At 59.3% G+C, this 27,809-nt stretch overlaps 1 protein-coding gene across 2 annotated transcripts; it reads right to left on the bottom strand.

Moving 5' to 3' along the window:
- SOGA1 (suppressor of glucose, autophagy associated 1) lies at positions 1-27,803 on the bottom strand. 2 transcript variants are annotated; one of them, XM_039728151.1, is made up of 16 exons: positions 27,402-27,803; positions 19,142-19,366; positions 17,441-17,599; positions 14,848-14,910; positions 10,977-12,194; positions 9,875-9,994; positions 9,625-9,750; positions 9,061-9,291; positions 8,837-8,944; positions 8,397-8,564; positions 7,147-7,398; positions 6,951-7,022; positions 6,511-6,581; positions 4,837-6,277; positions 4,600-4,741; positions 1-3,685 (listed from the first exon to the last, which is right to left on the bottom strand). In XM_039728151.1, exons 1-16 carry the CDS (start codon positions 27,531-27,533, stop codon positions 3,657-3,659), a joined length of 4,557 nt encoding a protein of 1,518 aa, XP_039584085.1. In that variant the 5' UTR covers positions 27,534-27,803; the 3' UTR covers positions 1-3,656. The 2 variants fall into 2 exon arrangements, with proteins under 2 accessions (XP_039584085.1, XP_039584084.1); XM_039728150.1 differs by having other exon boundaries at positions 9,875-9,991; positions 27,402-27,665.
- Positions 27,804-27,809: the final 6 nt, after the last annotated feature.

The raw sequence follows: 27,809 nt of genomic DNA, 5'->3' as shown, positions 1-27,809 counted from the left end.
ATCGCCAGATGTCGAGTGGGAGAGGGACAGGGAAGAGGTGAAACCACAGGAAAAAATATGGGGAACAATGGGAAGCAAAGGGTCACAGGAAGGACTGAGGTGGAGGAAAAGTGTGAGATGGAGGGTGAAGGAGATGGATGATGGTGGAAAGGACAATGAATACGAAAAGTGAGGTTGGGGAGGATGAGGAGACTGGGCAGATGGTAGAAAGTGGAGGGCGAGGAAGGACAGGCAAATGGTGGTGTGGGGCATGAGGAAGGATGAAGGACAGTGGGAAGTGGAGGATGAAGAAGGTGGACAAAATTAAAGAGGATAACAAGGAGAGATTAGATGGCAGGTGATGGAGGAAAAGATAGAGGGGAGATGGAAAAGAATAGGAGGGATGAAGAAACACTGGGAGATGGACATGGATGACAGGAGAAACAGAGAGACACTAAGGGGACAAGAAGACAAAGACTGGAGGGCAATGGAGGAGGATGAATGAGAAGATGGGAAATGGGTAAGCACAAAGAAGGGATTGGAAATGTGGAGGTGGAGAAGGTAAGACTGGGTGACATTAGCAGTTGAAAGGATGGTGAAATGGTGGGAGGTGAGGGTGGATTTTGGCATGGGGAAGTGAAGTTGGAAGAGGAGATAGGAAGAGAGAAGAGGATGAAGAAAGATGTGGAGAAGATGAGTGGAGGAGGTTGGGGTGAAGGTAGGAGCTAATGGAGAATAAGCAGGGATAAACTGATGGTAAGATGTAGAGGACAGTGGTGGGGGGAGCTGAAGAAGACTGAAATGTTGACATGAATATGAAAGGAAAAGCTGGAGGCAAAGCAAGGAAAGGATTGATGGGGCAGGGTGAAGGTGAAGAAGGAAAAACAAAAAGGTGGTGGTGGTGAATGAAGGTAAGGAACAGGATGTGGTGAATGAAGGAGCAGGTCAGAGGGATGGGATGAAAGTGTGGCAGGAAGGCTGGAGGGTGGGATATGGAAGGCAGTGGAGGAGCACAGGAAGGAGGGGTGGGAGTGGTGGGTGACAGGAGAACAAGGAGGGACAGGATGCAGTGTAGGATGCAGGAGCACAAGAGGGTGGGAGGGACATGGTGGGTAATGGAGGAGCACAGCATGGCAGGGAGGGATGGGACACAGCTGATGACAGCACACTGGAAGAAGTGTGGAAGGAGGGAGGGGATGTGGAGAGAACAGGGAAGGATTGGAGGTGGTGAGTGACAGTAGAGCACAAGAAAGGACAGGACACGAAGGAGGGTGCAGGACAGGAAGGAGGGACATGACATGGTGGCTGATGGAGGGGCACAGAAAAGAAGGATGGGACCTGGTGGGTGATGGAGGGGGGTGGCAGGGAAGGATGGGACACAGTAGATGACTGCAAGGAAGGAGGGATGGGTGAACAACAGAGGCGCAGTGGAAAAAGGGCTGGGACGTAGAAGATGCACAGGAGGGATGGGGTATGGTGGGTGATGGAAGGAGGAATGGGATAGAGTAGCCCAGGAAGGAGGAAAGAGGGCTGGGTTGGGTTAGGATTGATGAAAGAGCACAATAAATAGGGATGGAACAAGAGCAGGGATGAAATGGATGGGACATGAACGATGACGGAAGAGCAAAAGGAGGGTGGGTTTTCGTGGGTGATGGAGGACCTCAGGGTGGGACAGTTTAATGGAGTGAAGCTGAGGCTGGGACCAGCAGGTGATCAGGGAATCACAGAATCACTAAGGTTGGAAACAATCTCTGAGATCATCGAGTCCAACCGTGGGGCACAAGGGCAGGGAGCCGTGGGTAGCAGAGGAAGGGGGTGTGGGGGTGTGTGCAGGCTGGGGTGAGCTGCTGGGCAGGCTGGCATGGCACACGGCAGCTGTGAGAAACACCAGCATCACAGGGACAATGCAGAGCTGGGGGCAGCCTGCTGTGGGGTGACAGTGGCAGTGAGGACCCACGGGAGATGACAAGGAGCCCTGGTGGTGTGGCACAGCTGGGGTCAGCACATGGGGATGGTGTCAGGGACAGACGGGGGGGTAAGGACAGCATGGGACACCATGTGTGGGCTGGGCAGCAGGCAGGATGGCAGGAACAGGGGCACAGGATCACATCACCCCACACCTCCCTCTGCAGCAGCACTGCCCCAGACAGGACAGGCAGCACGGCCCCCACACCACAGCACGGGAAGGCAGCACCAAGGGTGGGGGTGAGGGGTTGCAGGGCCTTTATTCATCACACAACAAGCAGGCATGACACAGGGGTGCAGGATGGGGTGGGCACAGAGCCTGTCATCGGGGCAGGAGGTGCCCTTCATGCGACCTTGGCATGGGCTCGTGAGAGGAAGCAGGAGGACGGGGCAGGGGCAAACTTTACCCAAAACACCTCAGGTTTCACCCCAGGCTGGGCACTGGCATGTGGACAGGGGCAGAATCCATGGAGGGGCTGGAGTAGAATCAGCCACCTCCACACCTTAAGGAAATTTTCCCCACAAATTCCTTGCCGGCCTCATCTCAGCCCCACTGGGAAATGCCCAGCACCGCTATTTACAGAGTAAGACAGAACTGACCAATATTACAAATAATTAAAAGGCAGTTTTAAAAATGAGAAACCACATTCCAAAAAGTAGAGAGTCTTTTAAAAAAACCAAACCAAACCAAAACCCCGATTATCCATGAAAATACTAAAAACCACCCCGAAAATATCTATGTACAGCAGGAGATTGCCCGTGGCAGTGCTGGACCCAACTCCTCCGTGGCAGGCAGGGACACAGCCCGGCCCTGGCTGCTGGTGAGGGCGGGCAGCACCTGCCCTGAGTCCCCCAGCCGGGTGAGGAGGGTCCCCTGGGGGCTGGCCGGGTGCCTCAGGAGCAAAAGGCCATCGGTACCAGGCCTGCTGGGCCCTGGCTGATGCTGGTGTGTCCGGGGACACAGGCAGTGAGCGGCTGGCGTGGAGATGCTGACGGAGGCTGCGACGTGGCAGTGATGCAGCAGCTGCTGCGGGCAGCGAGCGGCCGGACAGGAGAGGGCAGCAGCCTCGGCAGCACCAGCAGTTCTTAAGAGAAACTGCGAGATGACAATGTGCAGAGGCCCTGGAAGCGGTGTACAGAGCTCCAGAGCGATGCACAGAGGCCTTGGAGTGGTGTACAGAGCTCCTGGAGCAATGCACAGAGCCCTTGGAACAGCGTACGGAGCCCCAGGGCAATGCAGAGCCCTCAGAGCAGTGGATGGAGCCCCTGGAGCAATGCAGAGCTCTTGGAGCCCTGCACAGAGCCCCCAGAACAAGGCACACAGCCCCACAGCAATGCACTGAGCCCCAGGCACCTGCAGCTCCATCTGGGTGAATCCCTCCACCCAGCTCCATCTGGGTGAATCCCTGCCTGGCCCCTGGCAGGCGGCTGGAAAATAGGTCAGGCAGCTGCCTCAGAAATCTCTGTTCTCTCCTGGAGCTGCACAGGGGCACCAAGGCTGCTCTGTGTGGGACTGGGTCACAATTCCCCAGCCCCAGGAGCTCTGCAGTGCTGGGGGGGCTGTGGCTGCTGCCCCCTCCCTCCCTGGGTAAGGCTTTTTCTGGTGGTGACAGAGGGATGCATGGCGCAGACCACGGGCCACGCTGCAGCCTCCCAAACCACAATCTCTTAATCCAATTGGTGCCTCTCCAAAGTAGCTCATTTCGGTATTTTTAAAATGCACTTGGTTTTACATTGCAGGCTGTCCGGAGTTGGGCAGGGCCAGAAGTGGAGAAACAAAACAACAAAAAAAAAAAAAAAAAAAAAAAAAAAAAAAAAAAAAAAAAAAAAAAAAAAAAAAAAAAAAAAAAAAAGAGAAAAGAAAAAAAAAAAAAGAGAAATATGTATATTCAGCACTTAGAGAAGAAATAACTACAAGTGGCCCCAAGCAGGGAGGTGGGTGCACCTTGGGAGCAGGGGATGTGCACACACACACACAGAGAGGCACAGGCCACCTCTCCCCACGCTGTGCACCCAGCGATCCCAACCTGCAGCTGGAGGAGCCCTGGCACCACCCGGACCCCTCCCAGCAGCCAAGGGCCTCAGCAGCGCCCCAAGAGCAGAAGGGTGGCCGAGGAGGGCCCGCAGCCAGCCCAGCCCGGGCGAGCACAGGGAGCCTCCTTCCTGCCGGGGAAGCACACACAGCCCGCGGCTGATGCAACCGCACTGCAATCGGGCAGCCGGCCCGCGGGACGCCGGCAGGATGCTGGAGCCCAGGCAGGGCGGCTGCAGCATCACCCCTCGGCCAGTGCTTCCCTCCCCGTGACAGCAGCAGCCTCCCCTGGCTGCTCTCCCTTTCTCAGCCCTCGGCACGGCAGGGTCTCGGCTGACATTCCCGGGTGGCACCGGCCAGGACGCCCCGGCAGCGGGTCTCTGTGCGGGCAGGAGGCGATGCAGCCACCCTGCCAGGGTGTCCCCGCACCCCGGGGCTACCGGCAGCCTCCCTCCGGGCTCCACATCTGCTTCGTAAGCGTCCCCGGGGCCGAGGGGACGTTTAGGAGACAGATGAGCCCGCGCCGCCTCCGAGAGGGGCCCGCGGGCTCAGCGCGGGCGCTCTTCCGGCAGGACAGTGGATGGCAGGCACGCTGCGGCCCCCGGCCCCCCGTCCTCACTCACTCGAGACCCCCGGCTTCTCCTCCGCCCTGGGGGGGTCCGCGGGGTGCAGTTTGCACTTGGAGGGGGAGTGGCGGACCGCGGAGCGGGATGGCCGGGCAAAGCAGGAGGTGAGGGACTGGGAGCTGCAGTCACACGCCGTGTCCTGCAAAGATAGACAGGGCACAGCGGGGTTAGAGGGGTCAGGCACCCTGTCCCCCGCCACGGCGGGACACCCCGGGGGGCTCCGTGCCTCGTTACCTCGCTGGCTATAGCCGAGATGAGGTCGGGGTCCCGCAGGGCTGCGTCCTTACTGCCCTGGCCAGGGGACGAGGGCTTGGAGTCCTCGCAGCTGCCCTGCTTGAGGACCTTCTTGTTCAAGACACGGGAGATGTTTTCGTGGTGGGTGGCGGGGCTGGGGTGCTCGGCTCTCTTGCTCTCCTCCCCAGCGGCCTCCTTCTTCTCCTGGGGGGCAGTGGGGCTCTGTGCCCGCCCGCAGACATTCCTGAAGAACTCCTGCACGAGGCCATACTTGGGTGCTTCGGGCTTGGCCCGGCTGCTCTCAGGGCAGCCCGGCTTCCAGATGGACTCGGTGCTGCCCGCGTGCTCCACCACGCTGAACAGGCTGGACAGGCCATCGTTGATGTTGCTGAGGACGGGGCTGTCGCGGGTGGTGGTGGAGCGGGCCCAGGCAGAGCCGTTCTGCTTGCTCTGGTGCAAGTTCCACAGGCTCCTGTCCTTGGAGGCGTCCAGCTTGGAGGAAGACCTCCTCTGGAGCTTTGGAGAGCCGTATTTCGGGGAGCAGCATGGCCGCTCGATCCTGGAGTGGACCTTATCCAGGGAGGAGGAGATCTGCTTGCTGCGCACGGACACGAGGGAGGAGCTGCGCGGGGACCAGCTCTTGCCATGCATGCCGGCGCCACGGGGCAGGTCGGTCTGGAGGCCCACGCTCACCGTCTGGATGGTCTGTGTGCCCACGTGGGCCAGCCCCACTGTCTGGCTGGAGGTGCTTTTCACCTTCCTCTCGAGCGAGCTGGAGCGGATGGCCTGGCGCACGCAGTTGGTGATCTCCTTCATGTCGTCGCTCATGTTGCCGGAGATCTCCAGGTCGTGCAGCGAGGGGGGGAAGCGCGGCACGGGCGGCACCGCGCTCTCCCCCGCGCCGCCGTCCAGCAGCTCCTGCTGCTGCTTGGAGAAGTTGCACAGCCACTGGCTGTAGGTGCCCTCGGCGCTGGCCGACTCCTCCGGCTCCTTCGGCTTGGCCATGGTGAACAAGAATCCGGGCTCGATCATGATCTTGCCCTCCTTGTTGTGCACCAGAGGCGCCTCCAGCCGCCGCACCACCGGCGGGCTGTAGTAGATGCGGATCCCTGTCTTGTCGGGTGCCGTGTAGCTCCTCTGGATTTGCTTCTGAGCTGGGTCGTGTCCGGACAGGCTGCTTGCCCGTGAGTAGTCCCAGGAGGAGATGCCCAGCTTCTCCTTGGCCAGGCTGTCAGGGGCAGGTTGCTCGATATTCACATATGTACATTTTGAGGGAGGGAGGCTGGCGCTGTCCCGGATCCCGTTGGGCAGCATCTGGGTGGTTGAGGATGCCTTTTTGCACCGGGCGTGGTCACCCAGCCCTGGCATGGTCTTTCCAGAGAGGTAGGGAGAACAGTCGAGCAAGCTTTCAAACTCTGACATGGAGGAAACAGACTTGGTCCTGTGGGAGGAGAGAGAATAGGGATCAAAAGGGGGCAGGGAAGGGGACTGGGGGACAGCTGAGACACTCTGTTGCCACCCCAATGGGACCTTCCTTGCACCCAGTCCTGCTCCTCACAGGGAGCTCTTTGCTTTTGCTTGAACAGGGTTGCATCTCCTCTGTGACTCTCAGGGATGTCAAGCCCAGGGACCCCCTCTGTGTTCCAGGGACTATGGAGGCACCAGCACACTCACCTTTTGAGGTTGGTTCCCTTGGCTTCTGCTTCAGAGATTGTCTCCTTGTCTGTGATTTTCTCATTGAGGGCCTAGGAGGGCACAGGAGAAAGCTCCGGGGTCAGCAAGCACAGGACCAGAGCACAGAGATGGGCTGGAGCTCAGGGGCTGCATCCCACTCTCCTCCAGCACCACCAGCTCCCCCACACAATGAGCCACAGCAGTCCCAGGACTGCACGGGGCTTGCTGCAACTACATCTACTTAAAATCAGCTTTTTATAACCCCACAGAAGTTCTTGGGGGTTCAGCCATGCCCTTCACACTCTCACTCTCCTGGTGCTCTCCCTTGCAGCCTCATTTGATGTTTAAGGGGTGTTAATTGAGGTTCACACATCCTCCCATCTTAGCAGAGACCTCATCCCTAAGAGCATCCTGAGAGCACTCCACCTTCTCTTACCCACCTCTTTCCAGTTGCTGCCGTGCTTCTCCATTTCAGAGTGCTTCAATGCCCATGGATTGGATCCTTTCTGCAACTGGAGAATGTATTGGTCACTCAACAGGTGCAACATGAGCCTCTCTGGGCAAGCAAAAGCATGAAACATTCTCAGGGCAAGCAGCAGAGGCTGGAGGACACGTGCAGGATGGGGAACACCATACCTGGTTGAGTTTGTTCTGCAGGTCCTTCGCTTGCTGCTCTGCCTGCTGCTGCTCCTCCTTGAAGCGAGCCAGCAGCTCCACCTTCTCCTGGTTCCAGTTCTTCTCGCTGATCTGCAGCTGCTTGGTGAGGTCCATGACAGCGCTGTAGGACTCGGCCAGGAGATGCTGGTGCTCCTCACGCTCCCTCTTCAGTGCCACCTTCCAGTCTGGCAGCGCACGCTCTGCGATCCCTTTGCCTGCCTTTGACTCCAGCTGTGGGGACACGGTGGTGGCTGTGAGGGACCCAGGGCTCCAGTGTGCTGCTGGATATTTCCAACAAATGGGCAGGGCTGCGGGCATCCCGCTTGCCACTGCCACTCCCAGGCTGCCAGGCTGGGCAATAAGCATGTCCCCAAAGATGTGACACACACAACATGGCTTGCCCATGGCACAGCCAAGCCATGGCCAGCCGTGGCTTGCAGCCACATCATGCCAGCTGGCCAGCAGATGGTCACCCAGCAGGACACAGGCTGAACGTCCTGCCTGCCTGGCTGTGCTCCTGCCTGCAGGACATGGCTCCTGGAGAGGGGCAGCATCACCTGCAGTGCTGCCTGAGCAGCCCCCAAGGATGGAGCACCACTGGGGTGCTGCCACCACGGCTGCTCTGCTCACTTTTGAGGAGGAGATATGGGAACTGGGGACTCATGCTCTGCCAGGAGAAATCCTGCCTGGAAAGTGCTGGCACCTGTGCTGGGGGCACAGCTGATGAACAGCCATGGGCTGCTGCCAGCACAGCGTGAGTGGAAACCTCTCAGCACTGGGAGGGCAGGGCTGAGGGACTGGTGGGACTCATCCTAGAGGCTGGAGCTTCCCCCAGTGCCCAGGCTGCCCTCCCTCCACCTCCTGCCTTCCCTGCAGCCCTGCATCCCTTCTGCAGCATCCGCAGGGATCCTGGCTGTGACTCGGGGTGGGGGAGAGGTGGGCTCTGATGCTGCTCTCAGCTGCCTGTCCTCAGAGGGATGCTGAGCCCCTGTCCCATCCCACCCTCCCCAGACAGAGGAATAAAGAGCATCCTCTGCTGCTCCACAGTCAGATTTCCATGCCAGCCCTGTTGCCATGGAAACTCTCCTGCCTGAGTGGCTGCTAATTAAGATTCCCACAGTGCCACCCTGCTCCCAGCCCAGCGCTTGGCACAGGGCACAGGCAGGCCCCCAGCCCCCCAGCAGGCACGGGGGAGCTCTGCCAGCCCACGGGGTGCCCGGGGCTCCCACCTGGGCGATGTGGCACTTGAGCTCAGCGCGCTCCATCTCCCAGGCAGCCTTGGCCTTGGTGAACTGCTGCTGCAGCTCGCTGGCACCGCGCCGCTCCTCCCGCAGCTCCGTGCACAGCTCCTTCAGGGTCACCTTCATGTCTGCCAGAGTCTTGATGCACTCGTTGGGCTGCAGGAGAACAGGGCTGAGCACAGGCAGCAGGAGACCCAACAGGGTTCCAACAGGGTTCCAACTCTGTGGGAGCCGCCCTGTCTGCATCCCAGCCCTGCAGGTTGCTCCAAAGTGAGGGACAGGGGAAGCCACCAGGGCAGGGGACCATGCTCAGGGGTGATGTGCTGGGGAGGAGCATCCCCACACAGCCACCAGCCCACACCACACAGCCACAGCAGGGGCTGATCCTACCCTGATCCACCCCCTGGGCTCGTGGGGACCCTGCTCACCGTGTTGGGGGTCCAGGTGTCCCCAGCACACATCTTGTTGTCTGCCTGTTGCTGTGGGGCTAGCTCCTCCTCTTCCAGCAGCAGGTACAGCTCCTTCATGCTGTTCACCTGTGGGTGACACCATGGCTGGGGTGATATGGGGACCCACAGCCCCTGGGCAGGACAAACAAGCATGAGGGACACACCCAACAGTGTGGTCTCCCCTCCACGGCAGTCCACTGTACCTCCAAAAAGTCCTCGCCCTCACTGTGCACCATCTTGCCCTGGCGCCAGCGCTTGAGGAACCACTTGAGCTTCATGAAGAGCAGGAGGAAGCTCTGCCTGAACTGCTGTGACTCCTGCACCAGCAGGTTCTTTTCCTGGCTCCAGAACTTCTGCTCCAGCCGCCTCTGCAGGTTCAGGCTCTGCAGCTCAAACTCCCGCCGCAGCAGTGCTTTCTGGTGGTCCTCCTTCAGCTGTGGAGAGATGAGTGGCTCCAGGACAGGCACTGGTGGCAGCCATGTGAAGCCTGCCCCCAGGGTCTGGGCTGAGCCTGGTGCCACCCCATATCCCCATCCAGGGGAGCTGCATCACTCTGGGAGCATGCTGGGGACAGCAGGGCCATGGGGGAAACCCTGCATGGCTCCATGTGCACGGAGGAGTGTGCTCAGCTCAGAAAATGGGACATGCAGTGTGTGCTCACAGGTGACACCCAGGTCCCCACGTGGATCATAGGGCTGGGGCTGGAGGTGGCACCACATGGGTTGAGGCCAGCTGTCTCCCAGGGGCAGAGGCTGTGACCTACTCACCTGGCTGATCTTCTGTGAGAAGTTGTCCACCTCATCCTTCCTCAGCTGCCTCTCCTGTGAGAGCTGCTCCTGCAGCCCCCGCAGGCTCTCGTTGGCCTCTGACAGCACCAGCTGCAGCTCCTTCATCTGTAACAGCCCCAGAAGGGGATGGGAAAGCTGGCCTGCACTTCCCTGTGTCCCTCCCTGTGTCCCCAGCTCTCAAAAGCCTGTCCCACAGCCGTGTCCCCAGCCCTGCCAGCCCGTGTCATACCTCGGTGGCGTAGGAGTCGTTGTCCTCAGCCCGGCAGGGTTTGTAGCTCCTGGGATGGGCGGGGTCCGTGTCCTTGGAGTGGGGCATGCGGAAAGGGTCGGCGTCCCTAAAATCAGGCTGCTGCATGCGTGGGCAAGTTAATGAGAACAAACCAAAAGAGCGGGAAGGAAAAAAAAACCAGAAAACAAAACAATGGGTCTCCGAAACAGTAAAGAACTACAAGACAACAAAAAGGATGAGGAGGAGAAGGAGCTTCATCACCATGGCGGGAGACAATGCGGAAACCAAAAGGAAACACAGGATGAGGAGACACGTGGCCTGGATTGTTTGGGGAAAGGGGAAAAAAGAGAGAAAGAGGGAAAAAATGTGCAAACACCACTTATGGTGCCATGCAGTGACTGGGGGAGACTGGGACCTCGGGCTGGGGGGACAACATGCAGAACAATAGGACTCTGAACAAGTGAGTGTGCTCCAGAAAAGGGCTTGTGCCTGCAGCCCCAACCACCACTGACACCCCTGGCACGAGCTGGGACCCCTGAGAACAGCAGGACAGCAGGGCATGAGCTGCTCTGCACTGCCCCAAAGGTGTTCTCGCTTGGATCCAGATTTGCCCTGAAGCCTTTGCTCTCCAAATTACCCTGCCTGGGTACTTCTGGGGATGGAGGACTCCTGCAAGTGGGGTCCCTGCAATTTAAGCTGCTTTTGGAGGCTGCAGGCTGCTCTCCTCCCATCCAGCTCATCCCCAACAAGCAAAGAGCTCTTGAAACACAATTGGGCTAAGCCAGGGAGAGCAGCCAAAACACCAGCCCCTGCTAAGATGGGATTGCACCTGAGAGCCCCTGGTCATGGGCAGGGCAGCCTTGGCACAACCAGCCTGTGCCAGGATGCCCACTGCCTCCTGCCCTGGGCACACTCTGTTGGAGCAGAGTCCTACCTTGTCCCCGGTGCCACTGGCATGCAGTGAGGTGTTAGTTTGGATTTTGCTCTGGAGAGGCAGGAGGGAGGTTACAGTGGGGATCAGGGTTTGCTCCATTAAAGCAGGAGGAAACGTGGTGGCAAATAAAGCAGCAGCTGCTGTGAGGGATGTGGGAAGAAGCCGTACCTGGAAGTCAGAGGCATGCTCTTTGGTGACATCGTGGCTGCTGGGGCTGGAGAAGGGGAACGAGTCCGTGTGCTCCTTGAAGCCACCGGTGAGGTGGTCCACCTTCCTCACGAAGCAGCCCAGGTCCTGCTGCAGCACGCCCAGCCGCATCAGCAGCACGTTCATCAGCTTGGCATCACTGGGGCTGTCACCACCGCTGCCCACTGCCTCGCCCAGCAGCACCCCCACACACTCGTTGTCCAGGCAAGCCTTCAGCCCCGAGGTGAACCCGTTGGCATCCGAAATCAAGACATCAATCGCTTTACTGACCAGCGTTGCCTGGTCCCGGATGCCCAGCAAGGTCTCCAGGTCCTTGGGCTTGAGCAGTTTGGCAGGGCCATCGGGCGCCTTCCCACTGCCCAGCCCCCTGTCCTGCCCGTCGGCCTCGCTGCCGCCCACGCCGTCCCTCCAGCCGGCGGTGGGGACGCACTGTGCCGAGTCGCCGGCCTCGGCGTCGGTCTCCAGCATGGGCCGGGTGGTCTGGCAGGAGGCCAGGTCGCAGCGCTGGAGGTTGGAGAGCAGCACCCTGTTCTCGTACTGCAGCTTCTTCACCTTGCCGCTGAGCTCGCTGATCTGCACCTTGGCCGTGGCCAGCTCCTCCTGCGAGGGCTCGCTGACCACCGAGCAGCTGTCCTCCGACAGCGTCACATCCAGCTCGTGGTCCGACTTGTACTTGGTCAGCTCGTTCAGGAGCAGCTTGTTCTGGTCCTCCAGCTCCAGCAGCGAGCGCCTCAGCAGCTCAGCCTCCTCCTCCACGAACTGCAGGTGCCGGCGCAGCTCGGCCACCGTGTCCCCCGCGTCCCCGCAGCTGGAGACGCCCACCAGGAACCGCGTGTCCTGCCCCGGCAGCTCCCTGTCCCCCTGGCCCTTCATGTCGTCCATCTCCGCCCGCAGCCCGCGGTTTTCCACCTCCAGCTCCACTATCCTCCGGCTGAGGATGTTGGCTTCCTCCTCCACCAGCTTGAGGTGGACCTTCAGCTCGGCCTCCCGGGAATGGGGAGAGTCAGCCAGCTCCTCCACGGAGAGGGAGCTGTCGAGGTCCCCGTACAGGGACCTGTACTTCAGCAGCTCCTCCTTCATGCCGTCGTTCTCCTTGGCCAGCTTGGTCAGCTTCTTGCACATCAGGGCTGACTCCTCCTTGGCAAAATGCAGCTGGCACTTCAGGTCTGCGCTGTCCTCCTGGGGACCCAGAGGTGGGGGGTGTTAGAAAGATGCTCCCAGGGCCCACGGTGACTCCCAGAGGACCCGGGGGACATGCCACCCTCCCACACCAGTGGTCCCAGGGAAGCTGCTGGCTCTGCTCCTGGAGGAGGAAAAGCTTTGAGATCCATCCTGGAGACTTTCAGGGTGAGCCTGAAGATGGGACAGGATGCCCTGGATGAGGAGACCTGTGGGTCTTGCCCCAACAAGGACACTGAGCCACCACCAGCGATGCGAGGACCAAGTCCAGCCCGATCCACAACAGGGCAGAGGGGAAGGGAAAGCTCTCAAGGCTCCACAGGGTTATTATGGTTTCCTCCCCAAAACTGGCACTGAAATGCCCTCGTCAGGGCTCTGCTTCTGTTGCTCAGCCCCCCACTCTCATCACAGGTCAGAGAAGCAGCTGAAAACCTCTCCAAGTCCCAACCCCCAGCCTTGCTGCCACCACCTTGCCAGGGCACTGAAAACCCAGGCAAAGCCTCAGCACCAGCTCACCAGTCCCTTCCCAATCCCCTCTGCTTCTCAGGACCGTTTCTCCATGTGTTCTTTTTTTATTTAGCAGTTAGGATCTTGGCTGTTTGCCCAGACAGACCGTTTCTCTGCTCTGGGAGCTTTTTGGATGGAGGACCAGGATTTCCTGACGTCCAGCTCGCAGCTTCCCGTGCCCTGGGGTCACTCGAGTGCTCTGAGCTGCGGCGTGGTCACTGCCAGGAGGGGACCTGCTGGGCTGTGACCCTCACCTCACTGCACCCGCTGCAGCTGGGCAGTGCTGGAGGTGGCCAAGCCCTTTGGCTGGGTGGCTTCTGGCCCTGGTAGCCCTCTGCCTGGCTGAACTCACCCCTTTTCCCCTGTCCTTGGCTGGAAAAAACAAGCTGTCCCCTTCTTTGTGTGCTCTGGACCCCCAGCCACGCCCATGCTCACCCCAAACCCCACAGCACTATTTGCTCTGCTGACTTCCTGGATTGCTCATAACAAGGCCAGGGGGGATGGAAAGGGGGTTCCCACGAGTTTGGGGTGCCATTTTATTCCCTCAATGTCCTGCAGTGACCACAGGAACCACCCTGCTACACTTCCATGCTTGTGCACTGGGACACAACCTCACTAAGGCGCATTAAAGCTGTGCCCCCCTAATTAGGTGAGGAGATTAGGGGAGGGCTGGTGCGGGCAGGGCAGACATGACCTCAGTTCCTGTTTTTACAGGGAAAAAAAAAAAGAAGGCAGCAACCCAGTGTGTCCCTCTATGCCTTAGCATCAGTAAAGAGACACACACACATCCCAAAGACCACCTGGAGTGCTGCTGGGGTCTGGGGAGACCTCAGTGTGGAGTCTGTCCCCCCCAGCTCCGTTTTTGGGGAGTGCTGATGCTCACTCAGCACAGCCAGGCAGGCAAGGGGCCCAGGAAGCCACAGATGAGTCACAGCAACTGTGCCCACAGGGCCACCAGCCACAGCTGAGCAGGGACAGGGAGCCCAGGGGCCACAGCCAGGGGCATCTGCACGTGGGGAAGCCCAGAGCTCCTGGAGCATTGGTCCCAACACAGAACCCTGACCCCAAGCTGCAGGGTCTTAGCTCCACGGGGAAGCAGAGGGGGTTGGGGTTGTTTCCTGCCCCAGGAGGAGGCAGATGAGGAGCTTCAGCCTCAGAAAGGGGGTGATGGAGGAGCCCCCTCAACTCAGGGCAGAGCTGGCTGTAAGTGCTCTCTGGGGAAATGAGGGGAAGGATGTTGGGACCATCAGTTGGCCAGAAAGGGCTCTCAAGAATGGAGCTAAAGGGAGGTGATAAATAAAGACTGGAAGGGAAAGTCTTTGAGGGCCTGTGGGTCTCTGTCCTGTGGCTGCACAGAAGGGCTTGTGCCAAGAACACAGGTCACCCAAACCCCTTAGGCTGCCCAGGGTTCCTGCTGGGAGCCACTCAGCAGCATGTCAGGAGTGTCTTTACATGGTCTGCCTCTGTGTCCCAGCTTTGGGGGAGCAGATCTGTTCCCCAAAATAAACCCTTCAGGTCTGTTGCCTTTGAAAGAGGATTTTTCCTCTTGCCTTTCTATCCCTGCAGCAGCAGCTCTGCCTCTCCGAGCCCTGGTAACAGCATTAGCGAGTCACAGCAGCTCAGCTCAACAGCAAGTGACAGCTGAAATCCTGCTGCCACCAGCAAATCCCTGCCCTGTGCTGCCCCAGCAGCCTGTGAGGGCAGGAGTGGTGTGGCCTCCAGCCATCCCCACAGGGACCCCCTGCTCCCCCAGACCCCGTGAAGCTCCCAGAGCACCCTCAAGCACAGCTGCTGGCACTGGCAGGGGGGACACAGGATGCAAAAGCCACAGCAGCAGAAGCAGCTTTGCAATGTAAAAGCCAAACTCCTTCAGCTCCTTACACAGGGAAAGGGTTAAAAGCCACTGCTGCTCCATTGATAAATGAGACAAGGGAGCGGTTGAGGACAAAGAGGATGGCCCAGCACATCAATCCCCCCCTTATGCAGGGCTCTGGGAGGCAGGAAAGCCCTGCAAAGCCCTGCAAGGAGGGGATGGCACTGCCATGCCCGGGGTTACTCCTGGCCTGGGCTCAGTGTCCAGCTGGCACCATGACCTGGGGTGTTTCTGGGTCACCGTGGCGTGCCCTGGGTGCTCAGGTGCTGATACCTGCACTGATGGCTTCTTCTCAGTCTTGCCCAAGGAGCGAGACCCCCTCTTCTTCAGGGAGTTCTGCAGGAAGAAAAGAGAGTTATGACCCACAGTGATGGCCCTGCACCCTAGCAGTGACAGACAGACAGATTCAGTGAGGATGGACATTGGTGCTGACATTCCCAGATGCTCATGGACCCCAGGAAAACACCCGAGCCCTGGTGGGCTGAGAGAAGCCCTTTGCTTTGAGAGAGCTGGACTGGCAAGCATCACATCATGAGGTTTGGCCAGAAATTCCCCCTGCAGGCAAACGAGCAGTGAAAAAGCAGGAGTGAGCAGGAAATGAGCCATGGAGAGTGGAGAGGCTGAGTCACTGTCCCTGTCAGGGCTGCATGGAGCAGGGAATGCAAACCCCAGGCCAAGGGACAGCTCTCAGGACACTGCAGTGTGGGAGCAGCAGATGATGACATTCCCCATCGCCTTTTCCCCAGGCAAGGGATGTGTCCTGGTCCCTCAGCAGCATGATGCTGACTCTGCTGTCAAGGTCACAAAGGGACACAAGGGACAATGTCCAGGCTAGTGAGGACAGCTGGGAGGTGGGGAAGGCACACAGAGCAATAAGGCAGACCAAAAGCACAGTAAAAATGCAGGTGCCCAGAGCAGAGCCAGTTATCTGGGGAAGGGAGCTGGGGCAAGGCCCTCAAAACATCCACAGAGCCTCCCATGAGCGCTGGCTGATCCATGCAGCTGCCCTGGACCTCTTTCCAAGCTGGTGCTGAGGCCCAGCAGCCAGAGAAAGCAGCTGTGAAATGTAAGCTGCTGCCTGTGCCAAGGTGCAGGGCTCCAGGCTTTCCTATTAAGGCCACGACCATCCCTGGAGCTGCTGGAGCTGCAGAGCCTCTCCCAGGGGCTGTTGTGCCACATCACATCCCTCACCCCCGCCGTGCTGGGGACTGCAGCTGGCAAAGGGCAGCACCAGCCCCAGAGAGCCCCAGCAGCCTGGGGCAGACGTGGCTGCCACTGCTCCACCCTGGGAGCAGCCTTGGGGTGGCCCTGCCTGAGGGTCCCCTCAAGGCCAAGCTTGGTGTGCCAGGCGTGGCACGGGGTACCCAGATTGATCCCACTTTTTGTGATCCCTTTAGGAGACAGAAGAGGGGAAAATGCCTGTGCCTTCGGGAATGATCCCCAGACAATTATCCAGTTATGGGAGAAACCTCTCGGAAGGGAGGAATAATCAGCCCCAGGGGTGAATGCAGCCCTGCCTGGCTCTGGCTGCTAACGAGCTCTGCCAGGCTCTGTGCCCTGCAGCAGCAGGGAGGAGGAGGGCTTTTAGCTCACTTTGCCTAATGTTTGCCTAATTAGCACTCTGCAATCAGCCAGTAACCCCAACGCCCTTGCTAGCCTGGGGATGTGCCATCCTGAGCTTGGGGACAGTCTCTGAGCCTGTGCAGCCAGCAGTGTCCCCAGGGCTCAGGCAGCTGCAGGAGGGGCTGTGTCCCACCCCACGCCCTTCAGCCAGGGCAAGGCAGTGCCTGCCTCTCGAGCTCCCCACCATGAGCACAGAACCATCTTCCCTGCCTGTTTCTGAGTGAGGGAGAGCTCCAGCCCAGCTCCCACTGCTGCCATTTGTTATTCAGCCCGTGCTCCCGGCTGCAGGGAAACCCATTTCACATTTCACGGCTGTTAGCAGGGCTGAGCAAGACACCCCGTGTGGGGGATGCTGCTGCGTGTCACCAGCGCAGGGACAGCTGACAGGGGAGGGGTACAGCTGGAGCCTGCAGCTTCCCAGGAGCTGGGCTCACAGGGGAGGGGTACAGCTGGATCCTGCAGCTTCCCAGGGCTCAGCTTTAAGCAGGGATGGCCCCAAAGATCCCGAGCTGCTGTGTGCAGGAAGCACAGTGGGGGAAGTGAGAGCCTTCCCTTGGCTGTGTCTCCTCCCCCACACTGGCCTGATGGCTGAGCCAGAGATGCATCCCGAGGCTCCCCCGGGACCAAAGGCATCCCGGGCAGTAGGGAAGTGGGTTACAAGGGCTGCAATGGATCTCAAGTCCATGCTGTCACCAGGATGCCTTTCCTGTCACCGAGGTTGACACAGATTCCAGCCAGAAGCTGGTCCCAAACAGAGCATGACATGGAGTGCCCAGGACCTGTGCATGTGGGTACATTTGTGACTGCCCAGGACACAGAGGGGATTGTGCACTCACCCAGCTCCACAGCACCACTGGGACACTGCTGGGACCTGCAGGATGTGGTCAGGATACAGCCAGCACCAGGCACTCTGCCAGGACAGGGACCCCACACATCACTCGGAGCTTTGCCCAGATGGAATTGGGCACGGCCCAGGGGGCTGGGCTGAGCAAGTGGCCAGGGACATATAAAGTGTCCCCAGAGCAGCGGGGAAGTCCCATAGCCCCCCCTGGATGGGGCAGAGCCAGCCTGTGCCCGCAGGGTGGGATGGAGCACGCTGAGGGCAGGCGCTGCTCGGGTTTCACAAGCATCTGTAGCACGGCTTGGGTTTCAGTGACTCAGGCAGGGCTGGGGGATCCCATGATCCAGGGCCAGGACACCTGCTATGAGCAGAGCCCTGGGGATGCCTCCTGGTCCCCCTCACCTCTCGGAGCTTGTCCATCTCGTTCTGCACCACCTGCTTGGCCAGCTCGGTCTCGATGAGCCGCTGGCGCAGCTCCTCGTTCTCCTCCTCCAGCCGGATCCTCTTCTTCTCCACCACCTCCAGCTCATTGTGGAGACGCACAGAGACGTCCTTGGCCACCTGGGGACACAGCAGGGCTCTCATCAGACCTGGCACAATGTGCAGGGGGCTGAGACTACAGCTGCTGGGCACCCACAGTCCTCATGAGGAGATCACCAGGCAGTCACTGAGACCCTCTGGGGGAGACACTGTGGGAGTGACCCCCTGGCCCTTGTGTCTGTCCCCTCAATCATGTGCTGTGACTACTCTTGCTCCTTCACCAGCTTCAAGGCTGCCCTGCTTCCCCATCCCCTGGCCAAATCCTGCCTTCCCCAGCCCTAGCATGATGCTGGGAGACATTAATCACCTTTTTTCCATACCACAATGCTGGAGAAGCCCCCAGAAGAGCTGGTAGGCAGCAGCAGAGCAGGCAGCCTGTCACTGCAGGCAGCAGCTGTGCTGGCCAGGAGAAAGGCGAGCTGCTGCATCACATTACAGACAAACCAGCAGCTGCCCTGGGTGAAGGGTGCCTACACCCCCCACAGAGCTCCCCCTCTCCAGATCCCTGCACGGGAGCAGTCCCCAGCATAAAGGGAGCTTAATAACACAAAACATTCACTCCTGCATTTGCAGGGCAGCAAAACTTGTCCCAAATGCCACTGCTGTCCTGCACAGCTGGGATATCAGCACTGTGGAGGCAGCAGCAAGCCCTGCTGCAGGATCTCAGGCCATGGGGTTGGGCTCCTGCTCCCCCGAGGATGGGCTGTGCTTTCTTTCCCAGAAAGGGAGAAGCTGGAGGGGGTGTTTTTGGCAGCAGCAGCCCAAGCTGGGGGGAGCTGATGGGTGGTTTGGGGAGGGGATTGGGGCCCCAGCAGGGATGGGCAGCGAGGCGGGTTCACAGCCCAACACTTGTGGCACGTCTTGGCTCCAGGACTGGCTCTTTTCTGCTCAAAAAACAAAGTTAGTCCTCGAGCTGTTGCACATCCATCCCGAGCTGTCTCCGAGTGCCACTGCACCCCCTCTTGGCAGCAGTCTCGTTGGTGAGAGCCCTCAGCAAACACTCACCAGGCTCCTCCAGGGCCAAGCAACGTCACCCTGCAGAAATCCTCTTGTCCCTGCCCCAGCCCCACGTGCCACCATGCCTGGGGCTCTGCAAGGTTTCCCTGATGGCCGAGAGAAGCAGCTCCCAAGCCTGCAGGGTCCTGGTCCCCACGCTCCCTCCCTGCACACCTGTGATGCTCCATCCTGCAGTGGTGGCCCCATCACATCCCCACAGGAGCAGGATAAGGGAGCTCAGCCCCAGGGCACTGGGCTGGGCTGGGCTCCAGCCTGCACAGGATGAGCCTCACATATGGCACATTTTCAGCAGTGCTGGCCCTCTCCACCACCAGGACCCCCTCAGACCACCTGTGAGCTGAAAGCACTGCTCCCCACTTCCCACATCAACACTTCTAGCACGGAATTATAACGCTTCCAACAAAACTGCACATCACAAACTGCACATCCTCACAGAGCTCCCTGCACCCCGACATCCCCTGCCACCTCCATGGCCACAACTCATCAAAACCCCCTGTTGGGGGCTCTGGGGGATGCCTGGGTGGGGAGGTGCCCTGCCAGGCTGACCTTGACGTCCTGCTCGAGGCTGTGGATGAGCTCGCCGTCCACCTGGCCGGTCTGAGCCACGCGCAGGCTGCGGCGCTCGGCCTTGCGCAGCCGGTACTGCAGGATGCGGCACGTCTTGCTGGCCTGGTCCAGCTGCTGCCGCAGCTCCTGCAGCTGGTACACGTCCTCCTCCATGTAGACATCCCGCATCTCCAGCATCTCGGCGCGCAGCTCCTCGATCTCATCCTGCAGGGAGACGTTGGGTTAGACCCTGCAGCTTGCTCTGCCCTCTTTTCCCCTGTGACACCTCCCCACCACGGCTCTCCATCCATCCATTCTCCATCCATCCATCCATCCATCCATCCATCCCTCATCCATCCATCCATCCATCCATCCATCCATCCATCCATCCATCCATCCCTCATCCATCCATCCCTCCATCCATCATCCATCCCTCATCCATCCATCCATCCATCCATCCATCCATCCATCCATCCATCCCTCATCCATCCATCCATCCATCCATCCATCCATCCATCCATCCATCCATCCCTCATCCATCCCTCCCTCCATCCATCATCCATCCCTCATCCATCCATCCATCCATCCATCCATCCATCCATCCATCCATCCCTCATCCACCCATCCATCCATTCATCCATCCATCCATCCATCCGTCCGTCCATCCATCCATCCCTCATCCACCCACCCATCCATCCATCCATCCATCCATCCATCCATCCATCCCTCATCCATCCACCATCCATCAATCATCCATCAATCCGTCCATCATCCATCCATCCATCCATCCATCCATCCATCCATCCATCCATCCGTCCATCGATCCACCCATCCATCCCATGAGCCATTTTCACAGCTCTTCAACCCCTTGGGCCAAGCCCAATCCTGGCAGGAAAGGCTCAGAGCCAGCTGGATGCCGTCACCCAGGGGTGAGCCAGTCACGCGGCGGGGAACAGCCAACAAAAGCGCCTGAGAGTATTTGTGGTGAAAGAAAGAGGAAGGTGGGGGAGGGAGAGGAGCTGCAGGAGCAGCTCAGGCAGCAGCCACAGGGAGAAAAATTAGGTTATCTTTGGAAAAGATGTGTCAGGGAGGCAGGCGAGGGAAGGAGGAGATGGCAGGCAAGGACAGCTGTTAGGGGAGGGAACGTGGGGACATGAACCAGATGCCACCAGTGCTAGGGACCAGAGGCTGCCCCTTGTTTTGCCACCAAGCAGCAGCCCTTGTGCTGGGTCCTCTGTTCCACCTCTTCCCAGTCTCACCAGCTCTCCCAGTGACCTCCTCCAGCACAGCAGAGCCTTTGGCACAGAGCAATTGCATCACTGCCACAGCAGGGCCAAGGGTGACATCCTGCTGGCACCAACACTGACCCAGAGCCTCCTCTGGGGATGTGGCACACGGGGCCCCCAGTGCCACCTCCTCATCCAAACAGGACTGTGGTCATTGGGGCTGCTCAAGGACTGTCCCCTCTGGTCCCTGGGGACTGACCAAGCTCTGTCCACGTCACCATGAACATGGTGCCAACCCAAATCCCCCGAGCAAATCTCCACCCACCACACCGGCTGTTCTCCTCACCAGACCCAGTGGGACCAGGGATCCCTCCTGGGAAGGCATCAAGCATCTGCTTTCCTGCCAAAACCCCTGCCACTAAAGACCTCCTGACACTGCCAAATGCGACTGCCACTTGAAAAGTGAGTGGCTCACACTGCCACTCTGCGCCATGGCACGGTCAGGGAGGGAACAAAAGGATCTGGCACAGGCATTGAGGATGCTCAGCCCTGATTCACCCTGGGCAGAGGGGACAGGGGACTGTCCCCTCATTCCTGCGACAGTGACCTAGAGCCTGAGATGGCAGCTCTGTGCTGGCCCTGCCAGGCGCTGGCACAGTGGCTGCCACACTCACCCTGCCTGACAAAGCCCCAGCTGCAAGAACTCCCCGAGAGGAGAAGCCAAGCCCGGGGAAAGGGCCGGCAGCTGCACGCACAAGTCACAGTCGCTCACTGTTGGCTTTGAACACTTTGTAACAAAGAAGGAACCTCAATTGGACAATCCCGGATTATCTCCTGGCCTGGGCTGCCGGAGCCCCGTGGCACCATGGCCACCAGGGTCCTGTCACCCTCTGCTGCTCTGCTTCTCCACAGGGGGCCTTGAGAACAGATCTGCTGCTGTTCTGGCTCAGAACAGACACAGCCCCGAGGCTTTGAGATGAGCACAGGGGGTCCTGGGGACACCGGCCAGGCTGTTCCAGGGACAGCCAGAGACTGTCCTGTGAAGGGGCATCACTGCAGACATGTTTGAGAAAACCTCCTGGACATGTCAGGTGTGAAACCCCCCAGTGACAAACCACATGTGCTGGCAGACAGCCCTGCAAGGGCTGGGATGCACCATGGGGTGACAAACTCGATGGGAATCCCCCACCAGCACTGCCACCTCCCTCCCTGGCAGGGCCACAGCCCTGGGGGCACCAGCAAAACCCCCATAAACCAAACCAGCCTGGAGAGCTGGTTTGTGGCATCTCTTCCTCGGGAGCTTTCACACAAATAAAGGCATTATGGATTGCAGGTGAGCAGGCACGCTGCAGGCTGGGGGACACAGCCTTCCTTTCACCACCACCGAGTCGTGGCTGGAATACAACTGCAATCCTCCTTCAGCGCTCTCCATTCCAGCTCTCACTTGCCATGTGGCTTTCCCAGGCAGCAGCTGAGCAGGGCAGGGAGCAGGGACCTTGGAAAAAACCCAACCACATCTTGCATTTGCTGGAAGAAAGCCTGGCCTTGCCCTGCTAAGAGCTCCTGCTTGTTTATGCTCTGGGTTGTAGCAACCGTTATTTTAGGGGGAGGCAGCGTCCAGCCTGGGCAAAGCCTGGAATCAAAGCCACGGAGTGGGGCTGGGGGGATTTGCAGCACTGGGGGCTGGGAAAGCACTGCCTGTCTTTGCTCCAGCTGCAGGAATTCACCCCCATCCCATAACCTGATAAATCCTCTGAGTGGATGCAGCCTGGCAGGCGCACAGCCTGCCCCAGTTTGCCCCACGGAGGCAAGCCATGCTGCTAAGCCACAGTAAAGGGATTAGGATTGGAGAGTGGAAAAATGCCAGGAAGAGAGCTTGGAGGACAGAGCTGATCTGCTAAGGCAGCACATGGGTGCACTGGGGTCCCCTCACAGCCTCAGGGGTCCATGGTGGCCACAGAGCCTCACCCTTTGCACATTTTGTGGAGCTGATGCCCAACCCAGCAAAAAAATCCGTTTGGATTAAGGTGAGAGCAGAACCAGGAGAGGGGAGGAACCCCACAGAAACATCCCAAATTCAGGGGTGGCATTGAGCATGGAGCACTTTAAGTGATGTTAAATGAAGTGTGACACGGTGACAGGTGGGCAACACTGAGGAGGAGATAAATTACTTCTCTCCAGCACAAATGCCCCTGGGGACTGCCCTGCTGGGCTACTGCCCTGTAGACAACAGGGTGCCCATCCCTGTGTGGAGTCACAGCCTCCCAGGATCAGCCTGTTCCCCTGCTCCAGGATCATCCACCACTGCACCCTGCTCATCCCATCTCTGCAGCAGCAAAGATTTCACAGGGGTTTTCCACTAGAAATCTCCTGTCTCAGAGAAAATGCTGGGAATCTGCAGTCCAGAGAGACTCATTTGAATGCCCCAGGGATTGTGTGCAGAAGCAAACAGCCCATTTCGTGGCTGCAGGATTATGCTCAGTGGAGAAGCACAAGAGACAAGCTACCTTCAACCTCCTCCACACAAACCTCAGAGACACTGTCTCTCCCCGGGGAGATTATTAAGGAAACTAAGAAGCGGAAAGGTGGGATGCAAACTGCCTGTTTCCAGCTCAGGAAAAAGAAACCGTGCCTTTTCAGAGCAGGAGGAGGCAACAGCTGTGTCCACACATGCACTAGAAGGACATCAGCTCTTTCAGGAAGCGCTGAGCTTTAGGTGATGACCCTGAGCAGTGACAGGGCAGAGGGGGACCAGTGGAGATGGCAGAGTGCAGACCAAACCCCTTACAGGTTGCAGAAGCATAATTAAACCCTCGGATCTCCTACTCAAGGGGAGTTACACGCTGACTTTGGCTCATGCAAGAATGCAGCAAGCTGTGAGCAGAGCAGGGGGCACACACTGCTCAACGCAGCAGGACCTGCTATCTCCAAGCAGCAGAAAGCAGCACGGGACACGGAACAGGCTCGCGCATTGGCCGTGCCAACCTTGGCAGGCAGTGCCAAGCAGCAGCAGCCTGCCCCTGGGGGATGGGCAGCATTTTGGGGGGCACACCCTCCTGTTTCCACCCCCCCAAACCTCAGCAGAGGAGGAGGAGGAGGGGTGGGAGCTGCCGGGGTGGAGGCAGAGGCGCCTTTGTGCGGGGCTGGGCTGTGCCCGCGGCTGTCCCCGCGCACAGACGGGATTACCGTGTGCAGGAGAGCCACCAGCACGGCTTCCTCCCAGATTACAGCACAAAAGCAGCAGCTTTCAATTAACTCTGAGCAGGCAGCCCGGCAGGCAGCACAGGGAATTATGCCTGAATTTGCTAGGGGGGAAAAAAAAGCAAAACCAGAGGGGATTTTTAAAGGACACTGCCCAGGGTGCTCAGGCATGTCCCCTGCCAGCAAGGGGAACGCAGAAAATGCAGCACACCACAAGCCCATGCCAGGGTGCAGTGGGTGGAAGGAGGGCAAGGCACACCCATGTCACACACGGGTTTCTCTGGGTGCATTAGCAGCAGCTCTGGCCCAGCTCTGACAGCAAACACCAGCCATCCATGTCACGCTGGAGCTCAGTGCAGCAGCCTCAGTGCTGATCCCTGCCCCTGGCTGGCATGGCAGCTCCCCCTTGGTAATGGGAGTGAGGGAAAAAATCAACATTTCTCAGCTTTACACCTGCCCCCATAAATTACCAGGCAAACAGCTGGGGGCTCTCTGCAGCCCATCCCATGTTGTGCAGCATCCAAAAAAGCAAGAGGCTGCAAAATCCCTTCCAGGGTGGCTGCTTGACAGAGCTCTGGTCCCCAGGTCTGCAGGTGGGTACTGGGGCTCCCAGGCATGGTCCCTGTCCTTGTGGGCAGGCAGGGTCTGGGCAGCAGCAGAGCAGAGACTCAGTGCCAACCAGGCTGCCCAGACACAGCCCCCCATAGCCCTGTGGGGGCTTTCAGGGAGCCCTTGCTGGTGGCATGACTACCTTGGGGGAAACAAGGCACCCAGCCACATAAATGTTTCTCCACAGAGCTGGGAAATGCATGTGAGCCCCAGGGGATGTGGGGACTCGGGGCAGGGAGCAGGAGGGGGACAGGCAGCAGGGAAGGGCAGGCAGCACTGTGGTCCCAGGACTGCATGGCTCTTGCCTAAACCCCTTTCTTGGAGAGGCGAGGCTCTGCAGGCATCCCCTCCCCTTGCTCCAAACCCTCCCGTGCCCACTCTTTGTCTGCCTGTCCCTCTGCAGCTGCTGCTGTATCACATCTCACATTTTCCAGCCTGCTGAGCAGGGCTGGGAGCTGCTCTCCATCGCACGGCTCAGCAACAGCGAGCTGGGGCAAGGACACCAAGCCACCTCCTCCCTCCCCAGGCTGCCAGCCTGCCTGTGAAAACAGCCCTTTTTGGGGAAACACTCGGAATAACCCGTTCAGGGGGGTCACAGCAGGTGCACAGGCCTGAGAGCAGGGACAAGAGGAGATCCCAGCTCCCCCAGTACAGCCAGAGAGGGAGGAGGAAAGCAGAGCCTTGCACAAATGTGGGGTGCAAAGAGAAATGTGTGCTTTAACAAGTCGCTTTTATTATGGCAGCCGAGGAAAGAAGGGACGTGAGCTGGCACTGCTGGAGCTCTGCTGGGAAGCTCCCAAACCCAGCGTGCATCACACGGGCGTAGTAGCACCACACACGTCTGGCTCGTGCCAGAACGTCACCAAAGCCCTCCCACTCCCAAAAATCCTCATCTCGCTCTAAATACGCGCTAGGTTTTAGCTGGTGCTGATGAACGCATGAAAAAAATATTCATTTGCAGCTTTTTGGGTGAGTCCCAGGAAATAAGTCACTGGGATAAGTCTGATTCATCCACACTCGAGCAGAGGAGAGCTGCATGGCAAGATGGGCAGTGCCAATCCCTCAGGTTAGGGCTTTATTTTTGTTTTAAGTCCCGAAATGCCTGAATTTTTAGCACAGATGGCACAAGCCAGCACTCTGCTGCAGCCCAGCCCAGTTTCCTGCTCCTTGCTGGAGAAACTAGGCAAATCTTCCAACATTTTTTGGACCATAAGAGGTGTGTGCTCTGGGCTTCTGCCCAGCTGGAGCCAGGGTACCACCACAGCCACCTCCTGCTCCAGAGTCAGGAGAAGCAAGCTACAACATGGAAATAAGCAGGATGCACATGGCAGGGAGGGGACACAAGTGCTGGCAAAGAAGGGACGATGCCACCAGCATCCCCATGGCCATTGCTGGTGCACACCCCCAGCAGCTCTGCCCTCTCCCACTGCCCCTGGCCGGGGGATTTCAGCTGCCACCCCTCAGGGCAGGTAAATCACTCCCACCCTGCTGGCCTGCAGCTTGCCAGGAAGGAGATCACATGGGAATGGAGGAAGCAGGAATGGCAGGGCTTGCACGCGTGTTCTTGGAAACCCAGGGGCCTCATCTGTATTTTTCCAGCCCCCAGTAAATCAAAGCCCTTAAGCTGTTGCTGCTAATTTTGGCAGGAGTTGGGACACCAGCCGTGCACTGGGGCTTTGCTAATGGACAAAGGGCCTGACTGAGCATCTTCCAGTGCATCACCCAATGCCCACCTCGGGCTGGAGCCCTGACACTTTCACAAACTCGGGCAGCAGCGGAGGGGAGCTGGCCTGACTTCCAACCTGCAGCACCCAAAGAGCAGCTGGGGAGCCTTGGTACCCAGCCCTGAGCTCGCCAGCAGCTGACTGCCCAAGCAGCTCAGCCACAGCTCCACCCTGAAGGAGAGCACAGGGCACAAAATGCCTGCAGCCACCACAGGACGTGGCACCTGGGGGGTGCTGGTGCCCATCAGGCTGATGTGTGACCAGAGGTGAGATGGCTCAGTGTCCCTGTCCCCTCACATCACGTCTGCCCTGGCTCAACCATGCCCCTGTAAGCCAGGCAGACCTGGAAAAAGGCCCCGGGGAGCACAGGAAAGAAGAGAGCTGGAAAATGTCCCCAGGGTCTGGCAGCAGCAGAGGCAGGGAGAGCAGCAGGGAGCCATGCCCAGCTGCCAGGCCATGCCCAGCTGCAAGGGTCAGTTTATGCCATACTGTGTCCCAGGATGCCCAGCCAGGCTGAGCACATCCATACACTGCTAAGCTGTGCCAGCCCAGGCTGTGCCAAGCCTTGCCATGCCAAGCTGGGTCCATGCTAGGCTTGGTTGTGCTGCACCCAATGTGCTGTGCCAGGGCAAGCCATGCCCGGCTGGGTCACGCCTGGCTAACCTGGCCCACGCTGTGCCAAAGGCTGCCCTGTGCCAAGCCATGCCATGGAACACTGAGCTGAGCAGTGCCCAGCATGCCACACCACGCTGGACCATGCAGTGCCAAGCTGAGCTCTGCCCTAGGTTCAGCGTGGCCATGCCAGGCTTAGACAAGCCAGGCCCTACATCCAGTCATGCTACACTGTGCAAGTCAAGCCCAGCCACAGCATGGCAGGCCAGCATTCCCTGGCTGTGCCATGCTCAGGGATGCCATGCTGGGCTGAGCCATGCCAAGCCCTGCACCCAGCCATGCTGTGCTGTGCTGCTGATCTGAGCCAGGCCAGGCTGAGCTGTGCCCTGTGCCCAGCCATGCCCTGGGATGCTGAACTGCACCAGGCTGGACCCAAAGATGCTCTGCCACATGGAGCTACACCTCGGGATACAGTGCCATGCCACGTCATGCCATTCAATGGGATGCTGTGTCATGCTGAGCCATGCTTTGGCATGCCATGCCGTGCTGTGCCATGCCATTGCCATTGCCAGGGAAGCTGTGCCATGCTGCACCGTGCACAGGGATGCCAGGCTGTGATAATCACGGATGCTCTGTTGTGCTCAGGGATGCTAAGCCATGCTGACCCCTGCCCTGGGATTCCACACCATGCCATGCTAAGGCCAGGGCTGCTGCACCATGCTGAGCCATGCCCCCGGATGCCCTGCAAAGCTCTGGGACGTTAAACCACACTACAGCCAGGGATGCTGACCCTGACTGACCCGTGCCCTGGGATGCCATGCTGTACCACTACTGCCCAGGGACACCATGCCGCACCGAGCCGTGCCAGGGATGCCACGCCGTGCCCACCTTGAGATAGTCGTTCTCGGAGCGCAAGTCCTCCAGCTCGCGGAGCAGCCCGTCGGTGCCGGCGTCCAGCAGCTCCTCGGTGAGGTCGGAGAAGGCGAGCGAGGTGCTGAGCTGCAGGCGGCTGCTGGCCATGGAGGCGGCCGAGGGCTCCTCGGGCAGCGGCGACGCCTCTCCGGCCGAGGGCGGCGGCGGCGGGGCGCTGCCCGGGGACTCGCCATCGCTGCCGCTCAGCCCCAGCTCCAGCGACAGCAGCTTCGCCTCCTCCGAGGCGCTGCAGTCCGACACCTCCGAGCTGCTGTCGGTCAGCCCGGACTCCGGCCCGGGCCCGGCCACCGAGCGGGGTCCCGGCGCGCTCCTTCTCGCCCCGGGGGCCGCCGTCTCGGCTCCGTGCCGCCGGCCCTTCGGCCG

The sequence above is a fragment of the Passer montanus genome, unplaced genomic scaffold (assembly GCF_014805655.1).
Source record: "Passer montanus isolate IOZ18808 unplaced genomic scaffold, ASM1480565v1 scaffold64, whole genome shotgun sequence".
Lineage (NCBI taxonomy): Eukaryota > Metazoa > Chordata > Aves > Passeriformes > Passeridae > Passer > Passer montanus.
The sequence above is the reverse complement of the archived record's forward strand: the minus strand, read 5'-3'. Positions and strand labels throughout refer to the sequence as shown.

Bases quoted from the DNA above. Each gene is read 5' to 3' on its own strand.
- SOGA1 (XM_039728151.1), bottom strand. From the start codon at position 27,533: ATGGCCAGCAGCCGCCTGCAGCTCAGCACCTCGCTCGCCTTCTCCGAC. The intron at 8,945-9,060 runs GTACAGTGGACT...TGTCACCCACAG, and splicing joins AGGGCGAGGACTTTTTGGAG to GTGAACAGCATGAAGGAGCT. The intron at 8,565-8,836 runs GTGAGCAGGGTC...GTTCTCCTGCAG, and splicing joins ACACCTGGACCCCCAACACG to CCCAACGAGTGCATCAAGAC.